The 20,956-nt window shown below is 40.4% G+C and overlaps 1 protein-coding gene across 1 annotated transcript; it reads right to left on the bottom strand.

Annotated features, from left to right (window-relative positions):
• Nucleotides 1-669: 669 nt before the first annotated feature.
• Nucleotides 670-13,647, bottom strand: LOC309599320 (uncharacterized protein; the record flags this gene model as incomplete). Its single annotated transcript, XM_082330622.1, is given in 13 exon segments — nucleotides 670-795; nucleotides 1,885-1,995; nucleotides 2,078-2,244; nucleotides 2,484-2,544; nucleotides 2,755-2,901; nucleotides 3,186-3,291; nucleotides 5,131-5,789; nucleotides 5,929-5,972; nucleotides 6,240-6,288; nucleotides 6,850-6,971; nucleotides 9,502-9,747; nucleotides 13,540-13,572; nucleotides 13,575-13,647. Coding segments are annotated over 13 exon segments (1,944 nt in total).
• Nucleotides 13,648-20,956: the final 7,309 nt, after the last annotated feature.

Here is a 20,956-nt window from a genome sequence, read left to right as displayed (position 1 = left end):
TTCTTAAGCTAGGCACTGGCATTAAGAAGTTGTCAGAGCTTCAGAATGTAGAACACCTACAGTTCAGCCTTCAAGAGAGAAGTACAAGTGCTCAGCTTTGTGAGAAAATTAAGACCTATTCGTTTACTGGAGCATCTAACACTGAATGCCTAATACTGTTGAAACCTGGCCCAAGGGTTTTCCCCATTTATTAGTTTACTTTTTATTTCTGGGTACTGAGGAGATATTTTCAACAGTCAGTTCAAGCTGTAATACATTTGAAGACTTCTACTGTCTGTTCTCTGTCTATTCTTCAGCAACAGTTGCAGCACACGGACCATGACATGCAGATAATGAGCCTTATCAGCATTTCCCTGCAAGGCAATAAACCAACAAATATTCAGCTCAATCTACATGCTAAGTGCTCCTTCTAATGCCACATATTTATTGCCCTATTTTCTACTTGGTTTTGGACGAGTAAGGAGTTTTGCAAGCGAAAGAGATTCCATGCAGAACTCTGGAGTTAATCTGAAGTCTATTATAAAGTCACTGGACACCTTTTCCATCACTTCCACATAAACTGATGATTAATTGTTAGACAGCAATGCAGGGAAGGTACTGGAGCTAATGCCTAGCTACTACATTACAGCTGTTGAGTTACAAAGACTCCAGCTAGGTAAAATCAGTTTCCTACCACGAAATACCTTTAAGAATGATGTCAAAGAGATCCGAAGGTGACATGGAAAGAAGTTCAGAAGAGTTATCTGGTGACAAGGGACTGGACATTCTTCTCGGAGCATCCAGCAAACTGTAACTCTATACAGATAAAGAAACCAGAACAGTAAATTTCCAGCATTAACAGTGATGCAGGTTTTGTGTCAAGAACTTGTACTGGTTTTGACATGCGAAGCCTAGATTCTTCCCCACTGGACAGGGTGGCACGTTTAACAGTTCAGTCAGCAATGAGCTGGATTGAAATTATTTTTTTCTACTGTGTTTTATCTCCTACAGAGCATAACTGTTAAGAAGATAGGTTCCTAAATGACTTGAAATGTGGCTTTAAGTCTGTATTGAAATCTTACAATATTATTGGTTTCTGTACATGTACACTGGTGGGAACTCTTATCTGACAGAGTCAAAAAAGACCCTAGAAAAGGTAAAAGGGCTGTAGCTTTTCAGCAGTGAATATTTGCTTAATCTTGGTCAAAAATTCTGGAATCTGTGGTGGATATTGCATTATTTCAATAGAGCAGAATTTCACCCTAGAAACTTAGTCATCTGTTAAGCACTCAAGCTTCTGCTTTTCAGTGTTGGTGTCTTGTTTCCTGCACCAAAAATTTAGCAAGAGATGCTGATACCCACTGGATAATCTGGTTATCTTTTGGCCCAGTAATACAGGTTTTAGGTAGTTTTGGTGTTGAATGTGTGTGCTTAGGGAAAGAGAAAATGAGCTCTTCCTCTTTTAAGAAGCTGCTGAAGGTAACCGAATATAGTGGCAATATTTGGGCCTGTAGAATTCCTTTATCAGCAGAGGAAGAATTCCCCTGGTATTGCTTCTGAGATACCTCTGTCTGGCTTGGTGTGCTGTAAAACGTTGGAAATGAAGGCATTGCTGCTAGGAGGAGTTTGAATTGGGGACAAGTGTGAGCAGTATGTTGGCAGGACCTGCATGCAACTGGACTGCTCTAAATTATAGCAAATATAGCGGTCCCTAGAGCTGGGATGGGACCAAGTGTGGTAAGAGCTCATACAGTGCTTTTTCCCTGAAAAGGGATTTTCTGCCCTGTGCAAGATAGGGCAAGGCTGGGAGCATCATCTACTGTGTTTACAAGACGGTACATTACTGCATTTATCTTCTTGGGTATGAATGCTAGCGCCTGTGTAAAAGTAGCTATAGATAGTTACCTCTTGAAGAATGTTCTGTCCCTTAGGTTTATGAGTCCGAAGCAAACACATGAGTTCTGTGTTCTCCTCAATTTTTAAATAGGGAGTGGTAATTTGACATGAATTTAGTACCTGCAAATGACAGTGAAACCTGTGATCGCAAAAGAATAAGAAAACCTAAGGCCACAGTAAACAGCCTGCTGCTGGTCCTCACCTGCAACTCAGGCTTTCCTCCCATTTGTAATAAGCAGTTAATTCCCTCAAGAATTTGATCTTTGCGTAGTCTGAGAAACCTTCCCATGTCAGTGTCGATGTCAGTTTTTTGAGTTTCCATAACTAAGACGGTGTGGGCGAGAGCAGCACAGTGTAGCGGTGTTAATCCTGAACAGAACAGACCACAGGAAAGTCAAACAAATCCAGTGCTTGAACGCCTTGCTGGAGTAAACCATCCCACACTTGGCTAATCATAAGGAGATGCCCTGTTAAGACTGATTGGCTCTCCTCCTAGACCTTTTAGTTTTAAACATGAAACTGAACATTCTTTGGCCTAGATGAAATCTGTAGTCTGAAACTTTTGGAGTCTACACTAAGCATCTATGCAGTCAAGCTTTTCCTCTTACCATAATGGTCGGTCAGATTCACTTCCACACACACCCCGTTATTTTTGCAATTTTTCAAAACCTGAAATGAAGCAGAGTGAGATAAGTCCTGATTTTTGGCAGTGCCAAAATACACCCTACTCCCCAACTCTGTCTTACTTTCACCACATCAGACCAAAGTTAATTTTCAGGTACAGAAAACCCTTTTCATATTTTAAACAAAAGAACATGCATTTGTTGTCTTTGCTCTACCTTTGCACATGTCTTTATACAACATAAATGACCGACTTACCTCTAAAACTCTCAAATATCCATTCTCTGCACACAGGTGGAGTGGAGTTTTCCCAAAACTGTCCTGTTCGTTGACATTAGCTCCTAGGGATATCAGGTCACTCACCATCAGATGTTGGTTCTTTTCTGCAGCAAGATGTAATGCAGTCTAAGAAGAGAAGAATGGGAGAAACTTGTTGTGAAAGGCAAAAACAGTTTTAAAACAACAATGCTTGTTAGAGAATGAGGTGGGGAGTTGGGATTCTGGGTTCTGTTCCCATTTGTGCTAATACTTGCTCTATGCAGGTCACTTCTTCCCTGTTTCTGTTTTCCCCTCTTTGCAAGGACAGTAGCCACACCTTGTCCAAAAGGATGCTTGGTGCTTGACTGGAGTTTGAAAGATGTTTATGGGTGATAGAAAATGACCCTATTCTTGGCAAGTTAGCATCCTACCCGTTTCTCTGCGTCCTTCTCGTTGATCTTATTTAGGGATGCAAATCTCTGTGCAAGTGCGTAAGTCAGAGCTCTTCTTCCCTGGGCAACAGCCTTGTGCAGCAGCCTGGAATAGCACACAGTTTTAAACAATTAGAAGATAAAGCAGTGATTAAAACACTCCAAAGTAACAGTGAGAATGTATTTTAAAGCATGAAATGTTAAGATTCGCAAATGACGAAATCTTGGGATGTTTAAGCGTTTAATTTATTTAGTCTCTATATTAATAATGGAATTGCTGATTTTGTCTGCCAGGATTTCTTGGTCCTCCCTTCTTGCTATTATGCCATTCCTCTCCTCTCCAGGAGCTACTCCATGATTCCTTTTTGCTAACGATCTCTATTTCCTCCTCCTTTTTTAAAGTGTCCTTCAGTACAGTGAAAAGAGTGTAAGATACCTAAAAATCTAGAGAAGGGAAACCCTCTTCTTGCACTTAAAAGAAGTATTTCCAAACTGTAATTCAGTCCTGTGGAGGAGGAGAGCTCAATTTCTTCTGTGTATTCAGTCTCACTGAACTACTCAAAATAGTACAAGTGTTTCTCCTGAATTTCATCCTGAAAAGACTTTTTTTCTTGTAAATTTGGGCATGTCTGCCTTTCCTTCTGGAGGAAAAATTAATGCAGGCATTGATTTCATTTATTTATTTATTTCTCCCTCGTCTTGTAGTGTGATATCCTTGAAGATGTCTGAATAACTCTGACACTTATTGCTGTTTCTAGTTTGTTTTTGGCTTTTTTTGTGGGTTTTTGACACAGTAACTAATATTGTTCACCATTCAGTAGAACTCAGAGCTAGCTTATTTGGTGTGTAGTCCTGCCTTGTATGTTCTTTTGAGCATGTAATCTGATGTTTAAATACTTCGTAGAGGTAAGTGGGCTCCTGGAAATTTTAGCTTGTGAATTTTACATAAACATGGTAGTAGAAATGTCGTAATTTCTTAATTGTCATTGATTTTGTTCATGCGTGAGAAATTTTTCTGTATTGTTTAAAAAATATGCAGGAAATCTGGTAGTGGGTGGCTTACTGTAACTCAGTTACAATTACATTATTGCTGAAAAGTGAAGTCTAATTTTATTATTGCACTGAGAATCATTATTCTGAACAGAACACAGTGCTTCATGGAAGAGGACAGTGCTCTGTTTAGCTCTCCCTGTGTTGGGTTATAAATACTTCCAGTTGGGAACAGGATTGCCTAGATGAACAGCAGTTCATGAACATCTCTTTCTCACCAAGACTAGGACAGTTTATGTCATGCTTTCTGTCAATCTGATATGATACCGGCTTCCCCAAACTAGCTGAACTATATGTAACCTAATAAGAGATTTTATTTTTTTTTTATAAACAGCTATTTTCTCTATAAGCATGCCATTCTAGGGAAAATGGGATCAGTAAAACCTTTGCTTTCATTTAATTTCTAAAACAGCCACTCCCAGTTCTTTGAAAGTCTATGCTCTAGACTAGCAGCATATGTATGTTTTGGTAATCCTCCCACCCATTTTTATTCCCAACTAATAATACAAGTAATTATCCTGAGAGTGTCTGCAGCATGGAAAAGATCTCTTTTGCATATCTTTTTTTTTTTTTCAGTAGCAATTACTTGTTTTGCTTGATTCTAATTTTCTCGTGAATACCTACATATACAACTCAGTCTTTAATATTGTTAACGCTCTGAATTTGTCCTGATGTCAACTGTAGTTTGGCAATACTACTGCAAATATGGAATCTTTCTGTTTTTACTACCTGCCTAAAACTGTGTGTACTGAGGCAAGTTTGAGCTTCCCATTGAGCAAGGAAGCCTTTGCTACAGGTGTGCCCAAAACTAGCAGTTGAAGTTAGAGCAAAGCCTCAGGACGAGTGATTCCGCAGGAAATAGAAATCAATATATTTCAATAGAAAAATTGGAGACCTGTTGCCATTTTCATCAGGTGCAAGCAGTTTGTCTGCTGGGATATTTCTCAGTAAACTTTCTTCCCTGTGTAGCTGGAACTGAAAGAAAGAGATGGCAGAGAGATCCTGCTGTGTGAAAGAAACTGGGGTCGACTTCAAGTGTCCCTCAATGTCTGGAGAGCCTGTGTTAGCTTCCAGAAGTGCCTCCGAACAGCTTCCTGATGGGTTAAACTGTGGAGATGTGTTCTGTGAAGAATGCCTTGGGAAATCTTTCTGGGTACTTGTGGATGCACCCTGTATCCACCAGCTGCTCTCTTTCTCACTTGTCCTTGAGAATATTCCTGGTGAGTTGGACTCTTGCATATTTTTCTGATCATCATGGAAAGAAGTCTCTACCTCTCCCTGCAATACCGAGTCGAAATCTTTGAAACAGCAGTATGAACGCAACTTGGTTAAGCTGTGGCGTCTTTCCTGCAGGCCACCAGCTGCCTGTTTGCTTCCTCCAGTTTCCCACCGAGAGGCTTGCAGATCTGTGGAGAAGCTCTGCCAAAAGCCATCTGGCACAGAATGCAGAGACTCCTTCTTCAACTGGCTTTTGTTCAAATCTTCCTGCAGCACCTCCACCAGGATATCAAGGTCTTCTAAGCCTTTTAGCGTTTGCCCAACGCTCTGCCTGCTCTGAAACAGCAACAAAAACGGGGAGGGCGGAAGATGGGGGAGGGAAAACAGACATGAAATGTCCTGTTCTCACTCAGTGATATAATATGAAATATGCCTGAGGAGGCTGGCAGCACAGAGTTAAAGGTGTTATGCATACCTGTCTAAGCTGTTTCTCTGTATAAGGGTGAACTCTTCTCTTTTCTGTTGGAAAGAAAGGAAGAAATAAGCTATTTTTTGGGGGAGAGCTGGGGAAGACACATTCAGAAGATATTGTCATCAGAAGTTTTGCCACAGATAACATGTACATGGTGGTGATGCACAGCTGCCCTGGTCCTGTAATTTAAGGGAAGCTAGGAACAAGCATGGGTCACTGACCGTGGGAGAGAAGTGGTCCAGCTCTTTGGGTACCTAACAGTGATGATCTTACTAGAAAAGGAGGCTCTGTTACCAAGAGAGGAGTTTCCTAACCTGTTTTTCCTGAGGATCCTTTGGTTACCATCTTCATTAATGAGGCTTCCTGAGGAGACAAAAACACCCAACTCAATTTGAGATGCTTGCACATAAGAGAAGATGAAACAGTGGCGAATATTGTTACACGAACAAGGTAGATTTTGTCCTGTGCTATGTACTTTGCACAGCAGAGACTGCAGGTGAATAAATTTTCATGAGTGAGTAATGCATGGCAGCCTTATAAAGATCTTTAAAACAGACCAGATATCTGGGAGTTTACCAGCTTCTTGGGCTGTTTTTGCAGGTTGTTCAGAAATCTGGGTGGCTAGAGCAAAATTGTTATTGGTTCTCAGGCCATCTTTGGCTTGATTGCATGATGTGTAGCGTCCAGGGCACAAATGGGTTCTTGCTGTCACTGTCTTGGAAATGTTCCTAGCACAGGCCCTCAGCCTGTTTAGAATTTGGTATATTCTCCACCTTCATCAAAAACATTAATTTGGTGGCTGGAAGAGGCAGCAGCTGTAGGTGTAACCTCTCCAGAATACTGGCAGAGTGGGAGTGTGATGTCCATGCACCAGGATGCTACGCCTCTGGAAGCAACCTTTCTAAACTCAAGAAGAGTCCTCACCTTGCTGTGAGCTGGGTCCAGGCCTTTGGAAAGCCGAATTTTTCTCAGTAATTCCCGTACTGGCATCTTTACTCTCACACCCATGTAGCGCTTCTGAGGGGGATCAGAGCTAAGTCCAGAGTCTGGAAAAGTCATAACACAATGCTTAAAGTAACATGATTCTCTGACCTATTATAGAATAGTGGGAGGATGAGGTCACCCTGACAGACAGCCTGTGAGTCTGATGTTCATCATCAATTGTGGAAAATTTCCACATCACCCTACATGTTCCTTAGCTCTGGCCTGCTTCCTGCTTAACGATTCCTTTAATGCATTGCTTCTCAGGCTACAACAGACTGCGGGGCCTCACGAAGGGAATTCTTTTCTTAAGAGACAAAACAAAAACAAACCCCAAAGCTGGCTGTGGGATCTTCAGTCTGAGGGCCTAAGCAGAGAGCTGAGTTAACCTGCAAGTTACCACATGAAGGCCATGGTCAAACTTTAGTGTGCAGGGACGGTTTCAGTTTTGAGTGAAGAAAGAGGAGAGACTGTCCCAAGTGTAAATGTGCCACTGTAGCTGGAAAGAGGACAATAGGGGCAGGGTAGCAATGCGGAAGGAAATTCGGATGGATGGTTGGGAAAAAGAAGGAAAAGAAGTTGGCTGTTTCTCGTTTAGAGCTTTCGGTGGTGCAGAAATAAATGTGCTGTCTTGAGACTTGGCCTTGGGCAGTTTTTCTTGGTGCCCTTCAGCTTAGGGGAGCCATACTGACTTAGAGCACGTGATTGCTCTTGGGGAATATGTCAACACTGTTTAGATTGCCCCTCTTAGTCATGTTCTAATTTTCATCTGTTGCAGTAAATCTGTCTTTGCAGTTTCCTGTCCTGTGGTTTGTTATATTGATATCAGTGGAACAGTAAGGAACAGAATTGTTTCAGAAATGAGATAGTGATGCTATGTCCAATGTCTTTCTCCAGTGGTTCTTGGTGTGTTTGGCAGGCAATGTGGTGTGATACAAAGGGAAGCAATCATTTTCTGTAGTGAAACGAAATAGTTTTTTGAGAATATATATAGTTGTCCAAACAAGCTTGTCTTCGTCAAAACAAGCTGCTCTGTAATTGTTTGTGTTAGGTCGTCTTGCATCTTGTACTTGAATCCCCAAACTTGAAAGACTTGCCCAGATTAGGAGCTTAAATGCATTGCTTTTGAAATACCTTTTATGTAACGCTGTGTCAGTGTCCCCCCCCCCCCCCCCGAGAATGATCTTTGTATAGAATGCACTCAGTAACGGCTATTGTCATTATAAAACAATAGCTTTATTGCCTTAGCTCAGGGTCTTCCCAACTGGTTAGCACGTAAAGTACACCATATAGAAGGCCACTGTTCTAAAGAAGCCCGAGTGTTGGGAGTCAGAGTGTGGGCTATTGAGAATAAGGAGTCATCCAGCAGCAATGCTTGCTGGAGCAGAGAGACGCTTCTCTTCCTAGCGCAGCTCATGGCATGAGGAATGAAAACAGCACTTGTGATTAAAACACGCTTATGATTAAACAACACAGCAGCCTAAAATGAAAAAGGTGTATGCAGCTTGGGCAAGCAGTTCCTATTACAGGAGCAGTCAGTGTTAAGTAAAACATGAGGTGCCTGTACCAATACTCCTCCTTGACTTAAAAACTGCCTGTGTGCCCTGTAGCAGCTGCTGGAGTCTGGCTGGCTAAGTCCTGCGGAGGAGAACTGTAGGAGCTCAGCAGGTGGGAGTGGTGCACCTCCCCAAACTTGGGATGTCTCAGAGTAGGCAATATTGGCATGGAAACCAGCCACACAAGATGTGGTTTCTAGTTGCGTGATATTGTTTCTCTTCCCTGCTCCAGGCAATGAGAGACTGACACCCCTTCAGCAGGAGGGTGTTGAATCCCAAGTAGCAAATAGTACATTCTGTATATATGTTGAATTGTCATTTTCTGCTAAGATTTCTGGCATTTCTGAATGTTTAACCTATCACTGAATAATTAAAACATTGGGACCTCAAAAAACATAATTTATTTTTCAGACTGCTCTAGAAATGGGAATAATTCCTTTTTTAGGCTGGTGTTTTGACGATGAATTATTTACTATTTGTAGAGTATTTTAAAGCCTTTCTGAAAAGCATCATTAAAAAAACCCCAAATTGCTAATATATTATTATTTTTCAAGCTATTTTACAGTAAAGATGCTGTATGATGGATCAGATTACATGCCAGATGTATCCATGAAATTGAAGAACTCAGCAAAGGCAAAGATTCACCAAAAACACTTTCATATGACTTTGTAATGTTAATAACTCAGGAAGTCATGTCTATTACCTTGCTGTTAGATTCAGAACGAAACTTGCAATTCAGAATGTAAATGAGCAGCAAAATGCTAGAGATAGACAGAAATGATGGAATATTGAGCATCCTTTACAAAACAGAGTAATTTCTGACTTCAACAACAGACCACAATAAAATTAAAACAAGACATGAGTAGGAGCGTGTCGTACATCTTCGATATCATTGCCTCAGAAGCTTAATATGTGCTACTGTTAGTAGAGCTCTCTGCTAGCACAAAAGGAGCTGCAAGTCAGTGTACTTTATCGCTTTGCAAAAGAAGCATAATAGTGTTGCATAAAATAGAAAACGTGAATAAAGATTTGATCTTACCAGGAGGAGCAGACATCTTTTGAGGTTTATGTGAAGAAGGAGGGTAGATCTTGGGACTCGCAACATTAAATTCAGTTAATCCAGAGTCTGGCAACGATGGGCTCTGTTGAAAATAGCTTTTAGGACTGGCAGTTTCTCCAGGCAGTGGAGATCCCTGGCCTGGGCTATAGCCACAGATTTCATTTTCACTGATGTTTTGATTGACCAGTAGTTCAGGACTCATGCAGACTGTTTGCAACATTACCGCTGTGTGTGTAGAAAAAGATGAAAAAGAAGAGAGGAGGAAAAAAGCCTATTTGGTTGTGTTTAAAAAAAAAAAAAAAAAAAATTCAATCCAGTTTCACATTCACATTGAGAACGTGGTAATTGTATCTAATTTTCTAATGTAATTAGGCACTATAAGCTGGGTCCAGCTTCCCTCTTCTCTTTTTAGCAGCAAGTTCTAGCAGTTGCAGAATAAAGCCAGCCTTGGAATCCCAGCAGTCACTGGAAACAGCTTTTGAGAGTTTCTTGGCTGCAATTCTCCCTCGCTCTTTATACTCAGGTATGGATTGAAGTACGTCAGCCTGGGAAGGCCCCACCCTCTTTCCCAACAATCTGCAGCAGCTGATGAAGAAATTCCTTTTCCCAAGAAGAGATTGAGTACAAGTTGAAAAAAATTTTTCCTTTGGTGCGAAACAGAAAAATTAAACTCTGGTTGATTTACTGCAAATGGCATGAGTAGGGAAAAGCAACCTCTGACTGAATTAGACTACTTGACGGGGTTGTGCAAACAAGTAACTGATCCTGAAGTAAATGTTTTGTGAATTCTTTTCTCAAAAAAAAAAAAAAAAAAAAAGGGAGTTTTTCTAAGGCTGTGCAAGAGCTCACAGCCTTCATGAAGCAAAAATAAATGATCTTCCCTTAAACAAGACATTTCAGCTAAGGAAAGACATCCCCTACAATCTGCATAGCTTTGAATTTGTGAAGAGAGAGAAGTGCTATATGCTCCATTAAGGATAATATTGTTTCTATTTGTGTGTGGGTTTGGGGTTTTTTGGTTGTTTGTGTTCTTAGCAAGGAAGAATTCCTAAATATTGTGACAGGTGCAACTATTAAAACTCAATAGGATTCAGAATCTGTTTGGACGGGTACTCTTCTTATAGGAAGTCTATTTCCTTGTCACAAGGAGACTTCAGTACCAGATTTAAACTCCCTTCTCATGTCCCTGAGAAATATATTTCATTGTACAATCCTACTTGTGGCTATGCCATTTCAACTCGGTAAGCAGATATTTCTCTCAAGTACCTAGTTTGAAAAAAGATTACAGTGCTTATCAAATGCGGCAGCTCCTTAGCTGTGTCTTGGAAAGCATTCCGGCTTTACGCCCAAGCAGACTCATCTTATATATCAGTCTGAGCAGAAAGCAGCCAGACCTTCTGGAGCATGTTAAAAGAACAATGTTACATACGTGTTTTAGTTTAAACTGGGTAATGACTCCTCTCTACAGACCTGTGCAATCCTCTGTCTCCCACTTTCTCTGTACTGAGCATAATAAGTCCAGTCTCAGGGATGCTGAAAGAATTATTTAGGTATTGATCAAAGCCAGGAGATTTGACAAGCGTAGAATCAGGAACGAATCTGCGCTGCACTAGTACTGGGAAGGCTATTACTGGCTCCCTGCCTTGCAGATCATAGAATCATAGAATCATTAAGGTTGGAAAGGACACTTAAGATCATCGAGTCCAACCGTTAACCTATCACTACCAAGTCCACCACTAAACCATGTCCTCGAGCACCACGTCTGCCCGTCTTTTAAATACCTCCAGGGATGGAGGCTCAACCACTTTCTATCTAGTAACGTTACTGCATTTGGATCTGAAAAACATGAATGCATAGGGGAGAGGAATGATTAAAGCATCCACGCCTTTGCATGGCTGCCCACGATTTCAATTAACAAGGGCAAGGCAGCTCTCTTTTATTCCTGTGAAATCCACAGGGCTCTGTAGGTCATGTTCAGGGATTAAGGACATTTAGGGAGCCAATATTCCAGTTTCTTCCTTAGTGGATTGTGACCAGTTTGCTTAAGGGAAGTGATTTGTTAGAGGGTATTTCAGAAGTTAAAAGGTTATTTACCTTTCTGACATTGAGACAGCCACAAATTGTGTCTATTTTTAACTAAGGACACATTCTGCTCTGCTTTGGTAAATATTTTCCTTCTGTTCCACCTGCTTTGCCTTGTTGATTGTATGAGTCTAGAACAAGCTGGAGCCAGGGTCCAGTTCCTTAGTGACATGAAACAGTATGTTATTCTGTAAATGGTACTGTTCAAATCAGTAGGACGAGGCATCATTTAAGGAACTACTCAACGCTTGTATAGGTGGGAGAATTTGGCCTGCTGCAAACAGGAAATTACCATGGTGAATCATTGCATTTATTGGGCAGTAAATCACACTGGAGATTTCTCGTCTTTCTATTCTCTTCCATACTCCAACCCATATATTGAATACTTTTCACTGCTTGTTTATAATATGCTATTACATTTACAGTGAAAGCAGGAATTAGCCTAGTTTTATGATACAGAAAGGACCAAAATGGATCCCTGTAGCCATGAGAAGAGAAGGAGATTTCCAAAACTAGCAACAAAAACCTTGGAATGCGGCCACTACAAGAAACGGTCTCCAAGGCTTTGCATTTGTTTAACTGGGAGTCTTGTGGTTCTCCTGCTTCCAACTTCAATACGTACCTCATATTTTAAGCGAATACTTTGTTACTCTAATTTCAAATAGCTCTTATGAGCCTTATTCTATAAACAAGTACTACTGGAAATGCGCTGTCCATTTATAGCTTCATCTCTGTCTTTTCAATAACAATTTTAAATTTGGACCCGCTAATAATGCTACATCGTGTCCTCCTGTATATATCATGGCAAGGCAAGTTTCAGCATGCACAGCAAGCAGAGAGATTGCAAATATGGCTTTCTAGGATCTGTAGATACTGCTTCAGTTAGTACCTCTTGATTCCTACAGCTATGGACAGAACTATTTAGCTTATTACCCAGTGAATCCTGGGCTGGGAAAGTATTTTCTACCCAGGGGTATAGAATATTTTCATTATCTTCCACAGTTTTAGTAATTTCTGCTTTTTTAACCTACCCTGTACCATATTCTAAGAAAGTGAGAAAATTTCAAGCATCGAAGATGTGAGAAATGAGGATACAAGTACGATCGTTTGGGTAAGGGTCTTCAGTGACAGTCATCTGGGGAAGGGAATGAAGTCAAAACACAGGTTTGGTCATAAACAGAGCTGTCTGAGCCTTTAGGAAAGACTGGTTTGTGCTTCCTGTCTTCTGCTTGCTCTCTCCTGTATGAAAAATTGCATGCCAGATCTTTGTGTTTGGGGATTTTTTATTTTTTTTTTAACCTTTTTAGGTTTACTGATGTAGTTACTGGTATACTGATTCAGGTATGCTCATTACTGATTTAATATTTTCAGCAAAAATGGCCGTCATCATCTGGAAGTTCCTAGTGGATGACTGTAATTAAAGCAATTCCTTTCCAACTGATTCGTGATGAGCAGCTCTGCAAATCTCTGTCCATGTAAACTTTCAAGTTATGCTGCCAGTGTGTAGAGCTCCTTTTATATCTTTGAATGTAGGATGAATGCTCTCTAGCTTCCTTCATCCCTTGTTGCTACATGTTTTTTCAGTGCACACACCCACTTTAACGGCATTTGCTGGGTTAGGTGTTTGTCTGTCTTTCCCTTTAGATGCTGTTGTTTTGCCAACTGTTAACTCGCCTGACTATGAAGTCCTTTATTAATAAAGGAAACCTTTGCAACATTCTCTTTCACATATGTAGGGATCAGGAGATGGTGGGCTTAATTTGCACTAATGTAGAAAGCAAGCATAAGGGTTTCCCCTGCACATGCTTTCAATGTCTAATTAGAATACAAATAAAATATCAACTGTATGCATATAATTCTCTTTAAAGGTGAATGTCGTACTGTGTAAATAGGTCTTGAACTAAACGGATGACTAGTAATTTAAAAGGCACTCACTGAATACCGAAGCTGTATAAAATTCAGAACTAGTACAGAAGATGTGTGGATTTTTCCTTCTTCTGAGTCTCTCTCCTGGGAAGCAGTGCTCTTTTGCAGAGGTTCCATTTGCATGCCCTCAATGGAAAGCTTAACTTATGCTATACTCTAGACGTGCAAACTTCTAACAGCTTGCATCCATGCTGGCAGTGAAATGAGGTTGTGACATTGCTATCGAGTTTGTCTCATATTTTCATAGTAAACAGGAATTAGCTATGCTGAGACAGGCCATTGGGTAATTGTATCTGGGATGTCTGCTGACAGTGGCCTGTATATGATGCTTCAGAAAGAAACAAACTATAATGACAGATGTCAGTGCTGAGCAAGTGAACCTGAGCAGCCCTTAGTCATTTCAATGACTGTGAAATACGAACTCTACTTACCTCTTGCTGCAGTACAAAACTGTGTTGCAAGACAAAATTAATTTCTCTTATCAATCGCAGTCATTCAGATCTCCTTAGAATGCCTGTTCTGGTAACTGATGTCCTGCTTTCCTATGGCTTTGAAATATTTAGATTTGTTAGATGAAAGATGATGTATTTTCACTTAGTGGTGATTATTTTCTTTCAGTAACCATTCATGGTCTGCTTTGCCTTTAGATGACAGAAATAGAACATAGGACATGGACAAGGTCAGTTTTCATATGTTGTGCCTTCTAAAGGCATTCTGCCTTTCCTTAAGGATGCTTATATGATGTCGTCTCATCTATGCTTTCCCTCGTAATGACCATCTTTCCTGAGAATGGAGGGTATCGGAAGGATTCTTGTCTATTTGCTCAGTTGTAACAGAGCTTATCTCTGTCCTGAAGAAGTCATGTTACTTGCTTTGTACAGATAGCTGTGTTTCTCCACCCGCTTCACACAGCCACGTATCCGAGGGCTGAAGGCATCAGAGCTTGTGAAATCATCTGAAGTCTGCAGAACAATCTTCACTGTAAAAGATATATAGTGAAGGCAGGAGAGTAAGAGTGGGTTGCAGCTGTAATGAAGCTGTAATTGATAATATCATTGTCGCTTCTTGCATGATTTTTATTGTAAATTCCGAAGAATTGTCTGTTACTGACTCATCTTCAGTGATGCTCCATGGTTACTTCTAAATGTTTTCCTTGGATTCAGAACTCCCTAGTGATGACAGAGATGGCATGTTCAGACTGTTTTTACCTACCCAAAATACCATTTATTCAACCGTGATGAAATTTCTCTCGTGTCAGACTGCTGGCTTGACTCAGTTCCCCACAGATATGAACTAAGAAATTTCCCAGACTGCTTGCACCTCTTCAGACCATGACAAGTAAACCTGGTTTTCCTGTGTGATATTAGTTTCTAATGCCATTGTATGTAGTGATCAGATGCAGTTAATTGTTGAAGGCATTCAGTTTTCTTCTAAGCTGTGTGATCAGGTCTTGAAGAATTACAGGCTAGCAAGGGTGAAGAAACTATTTTGATCTGCCAGTTTTCAATGCCTTAGGGCATCTGGAGATGTAATTTGTTTTCCTCTTCGTACAGCTCTGAGAAATATCAGTCTGCATTCAAAAGTATGTAATTGTATGCTTGCTTTTTGGTATGTTTCTGGAAAAGGTAATCAAGGAGAGAAACTCTGAGCTACTACAGAGGAAGTGGTTTGCTGGTGTTCCTGACCTGAGCTGTGCTGTTAACCTAAAACCGGCACATCTAATCCATTCTATGAAGCAACAGTGACCTCCCATGGGCACAGATGAGCTGTCAGTGGTGCATGTTTCTATTTCATTGACTTGACAAATCCATTATGGCATTGATTACCTAATCCCAAACTATATGCAAGGTTTCTCAGCTTTCCAAATAACTAGCCAGGCATGGGAGTAACCTTGTTTATTCATCAGTTTTTTGGCATAGATTTTCACCAGCCTGTATCTGTCACAAATATCCAGCAAAGCTGAAGGCAAAACTTTAAATTTAGGGGCCTAATATGCATACAAGACAAAAGGGAAAAATCTTGCTACTTGGAGAATTGTGACGGGTCTTCCTCCTTTGGGTGCTTCTGACTTTAACCAGTTTTTTTTGGTAAGAAAGTTTTTTATTCAGACAGACCTTAAAAGATGTTGCAAGAAAAAATTTCTAGATGTTTCCTCTGAGTTTTGGGTTTTGTTGGTTGGTTGGTTGGTTGTTTTTGTTTTTTTTGTTTTTTTTTTTTTTTTTTGGAGGGGGGGTTGGTTGGTTTTTAATTGTTTTGCCAGAGCAAACCTTTAGGAGCTATAGAGAATGGATCTGTACTCTGAAGCCTGGTTTCAAAGCCAGCTTTTCTGTGCTTTCTCAGCTGAAAAGTACTAGCAGATGCTGGTTTGTTAACAGAATATAGTTGTTTTCCCAGAGGATCTAAAATGAGGGCTAGAGAGTAAAATGCATCATAGTCTGCTGTTACATGTTGCTGATGAAGTAAAACATGCTTGTGATCGACAGTAAGCCCATTGCTGAGCTCTGGAGAGGAATGATTCAGCTTATGTGTTGTTGGAGTGGGCTGATGGAAGTTAGCAAAAATTGATCTGCATTTGCAGGCACGAGCAGGTTTGTAGACTCATGTCTTATAGACTGGTTAGATTTACTGTATTTTTCATGTGTTGGGACTGTCCTGGCATACTGTGGGACAAGGAATCAGTTCATAGTACTCTTCCATTTCCCCTCTGTTTTCTTGAGCTCTCTGCATTCTTTCCAAACGGCTGAGTCATCATGACTGTAGGTAGGAAAGAGCATTTCCTCATGCTTGAAGAGGTAGGGATGTCTCCAATGTTAAAATTGTCCTTCTTCCTTCACGACTGCATGCTGTTACTGTTGGAAATCACAGGGTCAGGCTTTTCATACATGCCTTATTACCTCACTGTCATTTGGAAATCTGAATATTTAGTGGGCCAGGCAAAATCATTTTTAGAAACTAGGGAAGGGAACAAAGTGTTTTAAGATATTTCATTTTACTCAGTCCTTGGGTGATGTTCTTGGTACACTTTAATAGGACTATACAGAGTTACACCTACTGAGAACAAGGCTCTTAGATGTTTGTTCTTGGCATTATTTGTATACCTTCAGCATGAGCACTGAAACCTTTAGAAACAATGTACATTTAGCTCTTAGGTTCAGACCTAAGTGACGACTGAGGCATGATGGGTTATGTGCCTCAGCTAGGCTGGGCTAACTGAATGTAGAAAGACAGAAACAGTGTGAACCAAGCCTATGGGCTTCTGAGGGCTTTGCTTCTAAAAATATTCTTGCTGATGTAGAGGAACTGGCACAGGGTAGGGGGGAAGCCATCCACATACACATCCATTTGTGTGTACATTGAATAGCTCTAAAGTCAATTTTGATATTGTATCTGCAAACTGATCGTGCTCTGAAATCCACAGATGGTTCATCTTTCAAACAAACAACCTTCAGGTTGTGGAGTACCAGCATCTAACTAGCTACAGGGCACCAGGGTGAAGTGATTTTGAAGTAGGGCTCAGCATTTTCTTTTCCTTGTTAAATGCAGATTCAGGCTGCCTAAACTTTTGTGAATTTCTGTACGGTTATTTTGATTGAAGGAGATTTGAGCAGAAAGCACAGGAAAAATGCAAGTACTTAGGTTTCACTTTGAAGAAACATTTTAAAGTATTTTTTCATAAAAGTGAAATGGAATTTTAAGAACATATTTTAAAAAAAATAATCCCCCAATTCATTAAAGCCTTTAGCCCTGACCCAATGAGCTCTCTTCAGTGACTTCAACATTCGTGGTGCAACTAGAGAACCAAAACAGTAAGTTGGTCTCAATGTATACTGTTTCACTTTCAGTCACTCACTGAGAATCTATTTGTATTTAATTTTTTTTTTCATCCTTTTAATTTGCAACAATTAAAAACACAAAACCGAGCCAAGAAAATCGAGTGAGAGCAATATAAAATTTTGTTCCTGGTATCCCAAGTTGTGTCACTAGATGGTGCTGTGAATTAGACCGTAGGAAACTCAGTAGCAAACAAAACACATCAGATTCAAAAACAGATCAGCAAGGAGCAGCACTAAGGGGAATATATAACAGGATGTCGAAATACCACGTTGAAACAAATCTGATGTACGAGGATTTCCCTGCGTTCCCCAGTGTTGTTTTAAAATGCACATCAGTGGGGAATATGGCAGAAATACCATTTTTATTACTTTTTCCCTCCCTGCAAAATTGGTGACTCAAACTTGTCAAATATTTCTGTTAGTTTCTGAACTGGCTGACAGTTTCACTGTGAGCTGTCACTAGAATTCAGGGTGAAAGGGACAGAGCACTTTCAAAAATGCAGCTGGTCTTAGGTACTAAGCCAGAATAGTCCAGGTGGAAGCTTGGGAGAAATTGTTAATCTCAAAGGATTCGTAGAAGGTAGCATTTAAATGTGAATATTGTAGAACACAAGGGACTACGGGGTACAGATTCTCTCATGTGAGCTATGGCTTGATTCACGTGCCTAGACATCTTGTTATTTTAGATAAGCTGAATGTCCCACAGCCCCTTGAACAGTGCAGGTCTTCTGTGGGTGCTGTGTCACACCTGCCAGCTCCCTGCAGGTGTCCTGGGTACCCCAAGGCATCTCACCAAGTAGAAGATGCACATAATAAGGCAGCTGGCTCTCACTTTGAATGTCTTTGTAATGTCTTGCTATAAATATCATAGCTACTCCTCCTTTTTTCTACCATCTCTACACTTCTGAATCTCAAGATTGACCTATTCTACTTCCTGGCATTCATGCCTTTGAAAATGTCCCTTTTTGTCTCCCTGCAGCTTATAGGGATTGCTACTGGGTGTGAATTTAATTTAGACCTGTACCTCCATACCAAAACAACACTTCAGTAAAATAGAGGCCTTTTGCTGGCTCTGCAGAGGAGAGAATCAATTTCAGGATGCACAGTTAGGGTTAATATTTTTTTGTCCATGAGCCAGAGCCACAAACATATTCTTTTTGAGGCTGGGTACTTGAGTAGTCTTCTCTATTTACACCTTTTTTTTTTTTTTTTTTTTTTTAAAGGATCATTTATCTGCTTAGTTATTGAAATACAATGACATGGCTGGCAGCCAGTCAAAATACTTGGTTTCTCCAACTCTTTCACAATATTACCTCTCTCACCTTTTCAGTCCTGTTCCTGACAGACACAAGCACATGGGATCTGCTGTTCTTCTCTTGGGAGACTGTTGCTACTCAAACAGTTTTACTTGCTTGCCTTGAGAAGTGAGTTATTCCATGTGAACAAAGGTGGGGAACTTGAGCCCCAAACCCCTAAATTTTCAGATTATTTTCATACAGTTCTTTTATTTTTAAATCCTTTCTCTTCATTCTTGTTCTATCTTGACTGAGATTGCTATAAAATGCTTAATAATGTTTTCTTTCTTTTTCTGCTTAATCTCAGACTTGATGGTGATCTAGTGGAGGATGCCACTTAAGGATACAAGGTTGTTCTCTGCCATGTTTTATCTTGTAGTTGTCTTTGGTCTGCCTTTTCTGGCAGGGATTCAGTAAAGCACTTAAGTCAGAAAGTTAAGTGCTAGCCTGACATTAACCATAAACATGTGCTATTTGAATTGGGGCCATTGCACTTTTTTGTTTATGGTAGTTAAATATTCCATGAAGTTCCTTGGTGCACCAGTCAGTTTTGACATCAAGCTAGGCTTGTCTACAAAGGTATCAAGTTTGCTCTTCAAAGACATGTGATGCCTGAATAACTGAGTACATCTGGCTGGGCTTGATGTGGACTCAGTCCTGGCAAGCACAAAGAAAGTTTGGTGATCCTCCACTGGATCACTTACAGGGCAGCAATCAGTGCAGGGAGAAAACACTAAAATGCAAATTGTACAGGTAGCTATGAGATTTTCATGCATATAATGCACTGTACTGGTCAAAACTCTTTCAGTAGCTACATGAATCTTGTGTGTGAGACGGTGACATGAGGACACTTAATCCCACAGGTGGTTCCTGGTTTCCTACACTCTGCTCTGCATGGTGTGTTTTTTGGACCCCAAATCTTCTGGGTCTCTAATTGTCTGTGGGATATCAGAAGATTTGTTTTCAAATGCGTCTCTGTATAAAGAGCAAGGGCTGTTTCAAGCCCTGCTTATATTCCCTGTAGGAGGTAAACTTCAAGGTGCCTGTATTAGAGTAGAACTTCTCACAGCAGACTATAAGGCAAACACCACTTCTCTTAGCACACAACTCTCTTCCAGTATATTTTAGTCCCTTGATGTTGAATTTCTACTGCCTTTGAAAGGAGTTCCAGCAACTTCTAACAGTCACTGAAAATATTTGCCAGAAACTTTATGCTTCCACAACCAAATCCTCATATAAAAAAAAAAAATTCCACATAAACAATGTTCCTTAATATCTGCGTGTCAGGGAGTCTGGAGAGAGAGAGGCAGCCTATTAGTCATTCAGCAAGCCAGAGCAGCTGAATGAAACAAGAATTAAGATGGACCAAATTGTAAATGCTCTCCTATTAACTGCAAGTTAGCTACATAAAAATTTGCTTATTTAGGGTTAATAATTAAAGTAATACATAAGTGGGGATAAGAAAATAAAGGCCCTAAATCCTTTTTTCTCTTCTGAACAAATACATTGAAACTCACAGACAACAATGGTCTGTAATCTGGGGTCAAGTTTCGGAGCCTTTTTCCCATACACAGAGATTATATTTCACTCCCAATGGCCTTGATCCAAATTCTTTCAGCATCAGGGAAACGACTCCCACTGAGGTCAGCTAATGCAGTCCTACCACGGCTACATAAGAAAAGAGAGAAGTGATTTCATACAGACCTAAAAATTCTACTTACTCTGTGTATCATTGGGCATGGTTCTGCCTGGACTATGTAACAAGGCAAGAGCCACTGAGCATGGCGATTTGCGCTGTAGATGATGGGTCAGGTGTGGGAGAGAACAGGCAAGTGTCCCCTAACTTCCCCCTGCAGAGGTGGGTTAGGGTCAGGATCTCACTTTGCCCTTTGGCAGTTATTTCAAATGTGATGTGGTATCTTTACTAATTAGTTTAGACCTGTTAGGCTCCCTGAGATTTCATCTCATTTATGCTGGTTGCATCTGAAAATGTATCACACTTTTCTGAGATACACCAAAAAAATCCTACCCTGAGCATGCATGTAATATTGGGTCTTTACAGCCAACAGTGGGGAAGACCAGAGATGCTGGAGCTATCATCATTGTTCGTGGTATTATCACACCTTTGCTGAAACAGGAGTAAAACCCCCTGTTATCCCTTATCCTCGACCTAAAGCAGTCACTTTGCAAATGGGGAAATGATTTTGATTTCAAAAAAACCCAAAACAACAACAAAAACCACTTCCTGTAGAAATGGAAGGCAGGAATTTAGTAAGATTCTGGCTGGCCTGAGAGGAT

Source organism: Platalea leucorodia (genome assembly GCF_965183815.1).
Source record: "Platalea leucorodia genome assembly, chromosome: 20".
NCBI classification, from domain to species: Eukaryota; Metazoa; Chordata; class Aves; order Pelecaniformes; family Threskiornithidae; genus Platalea; species Platalea leucorodia.
This window is presented reverse-complemented; position numbering and strand designations above follow the sequence as displayed.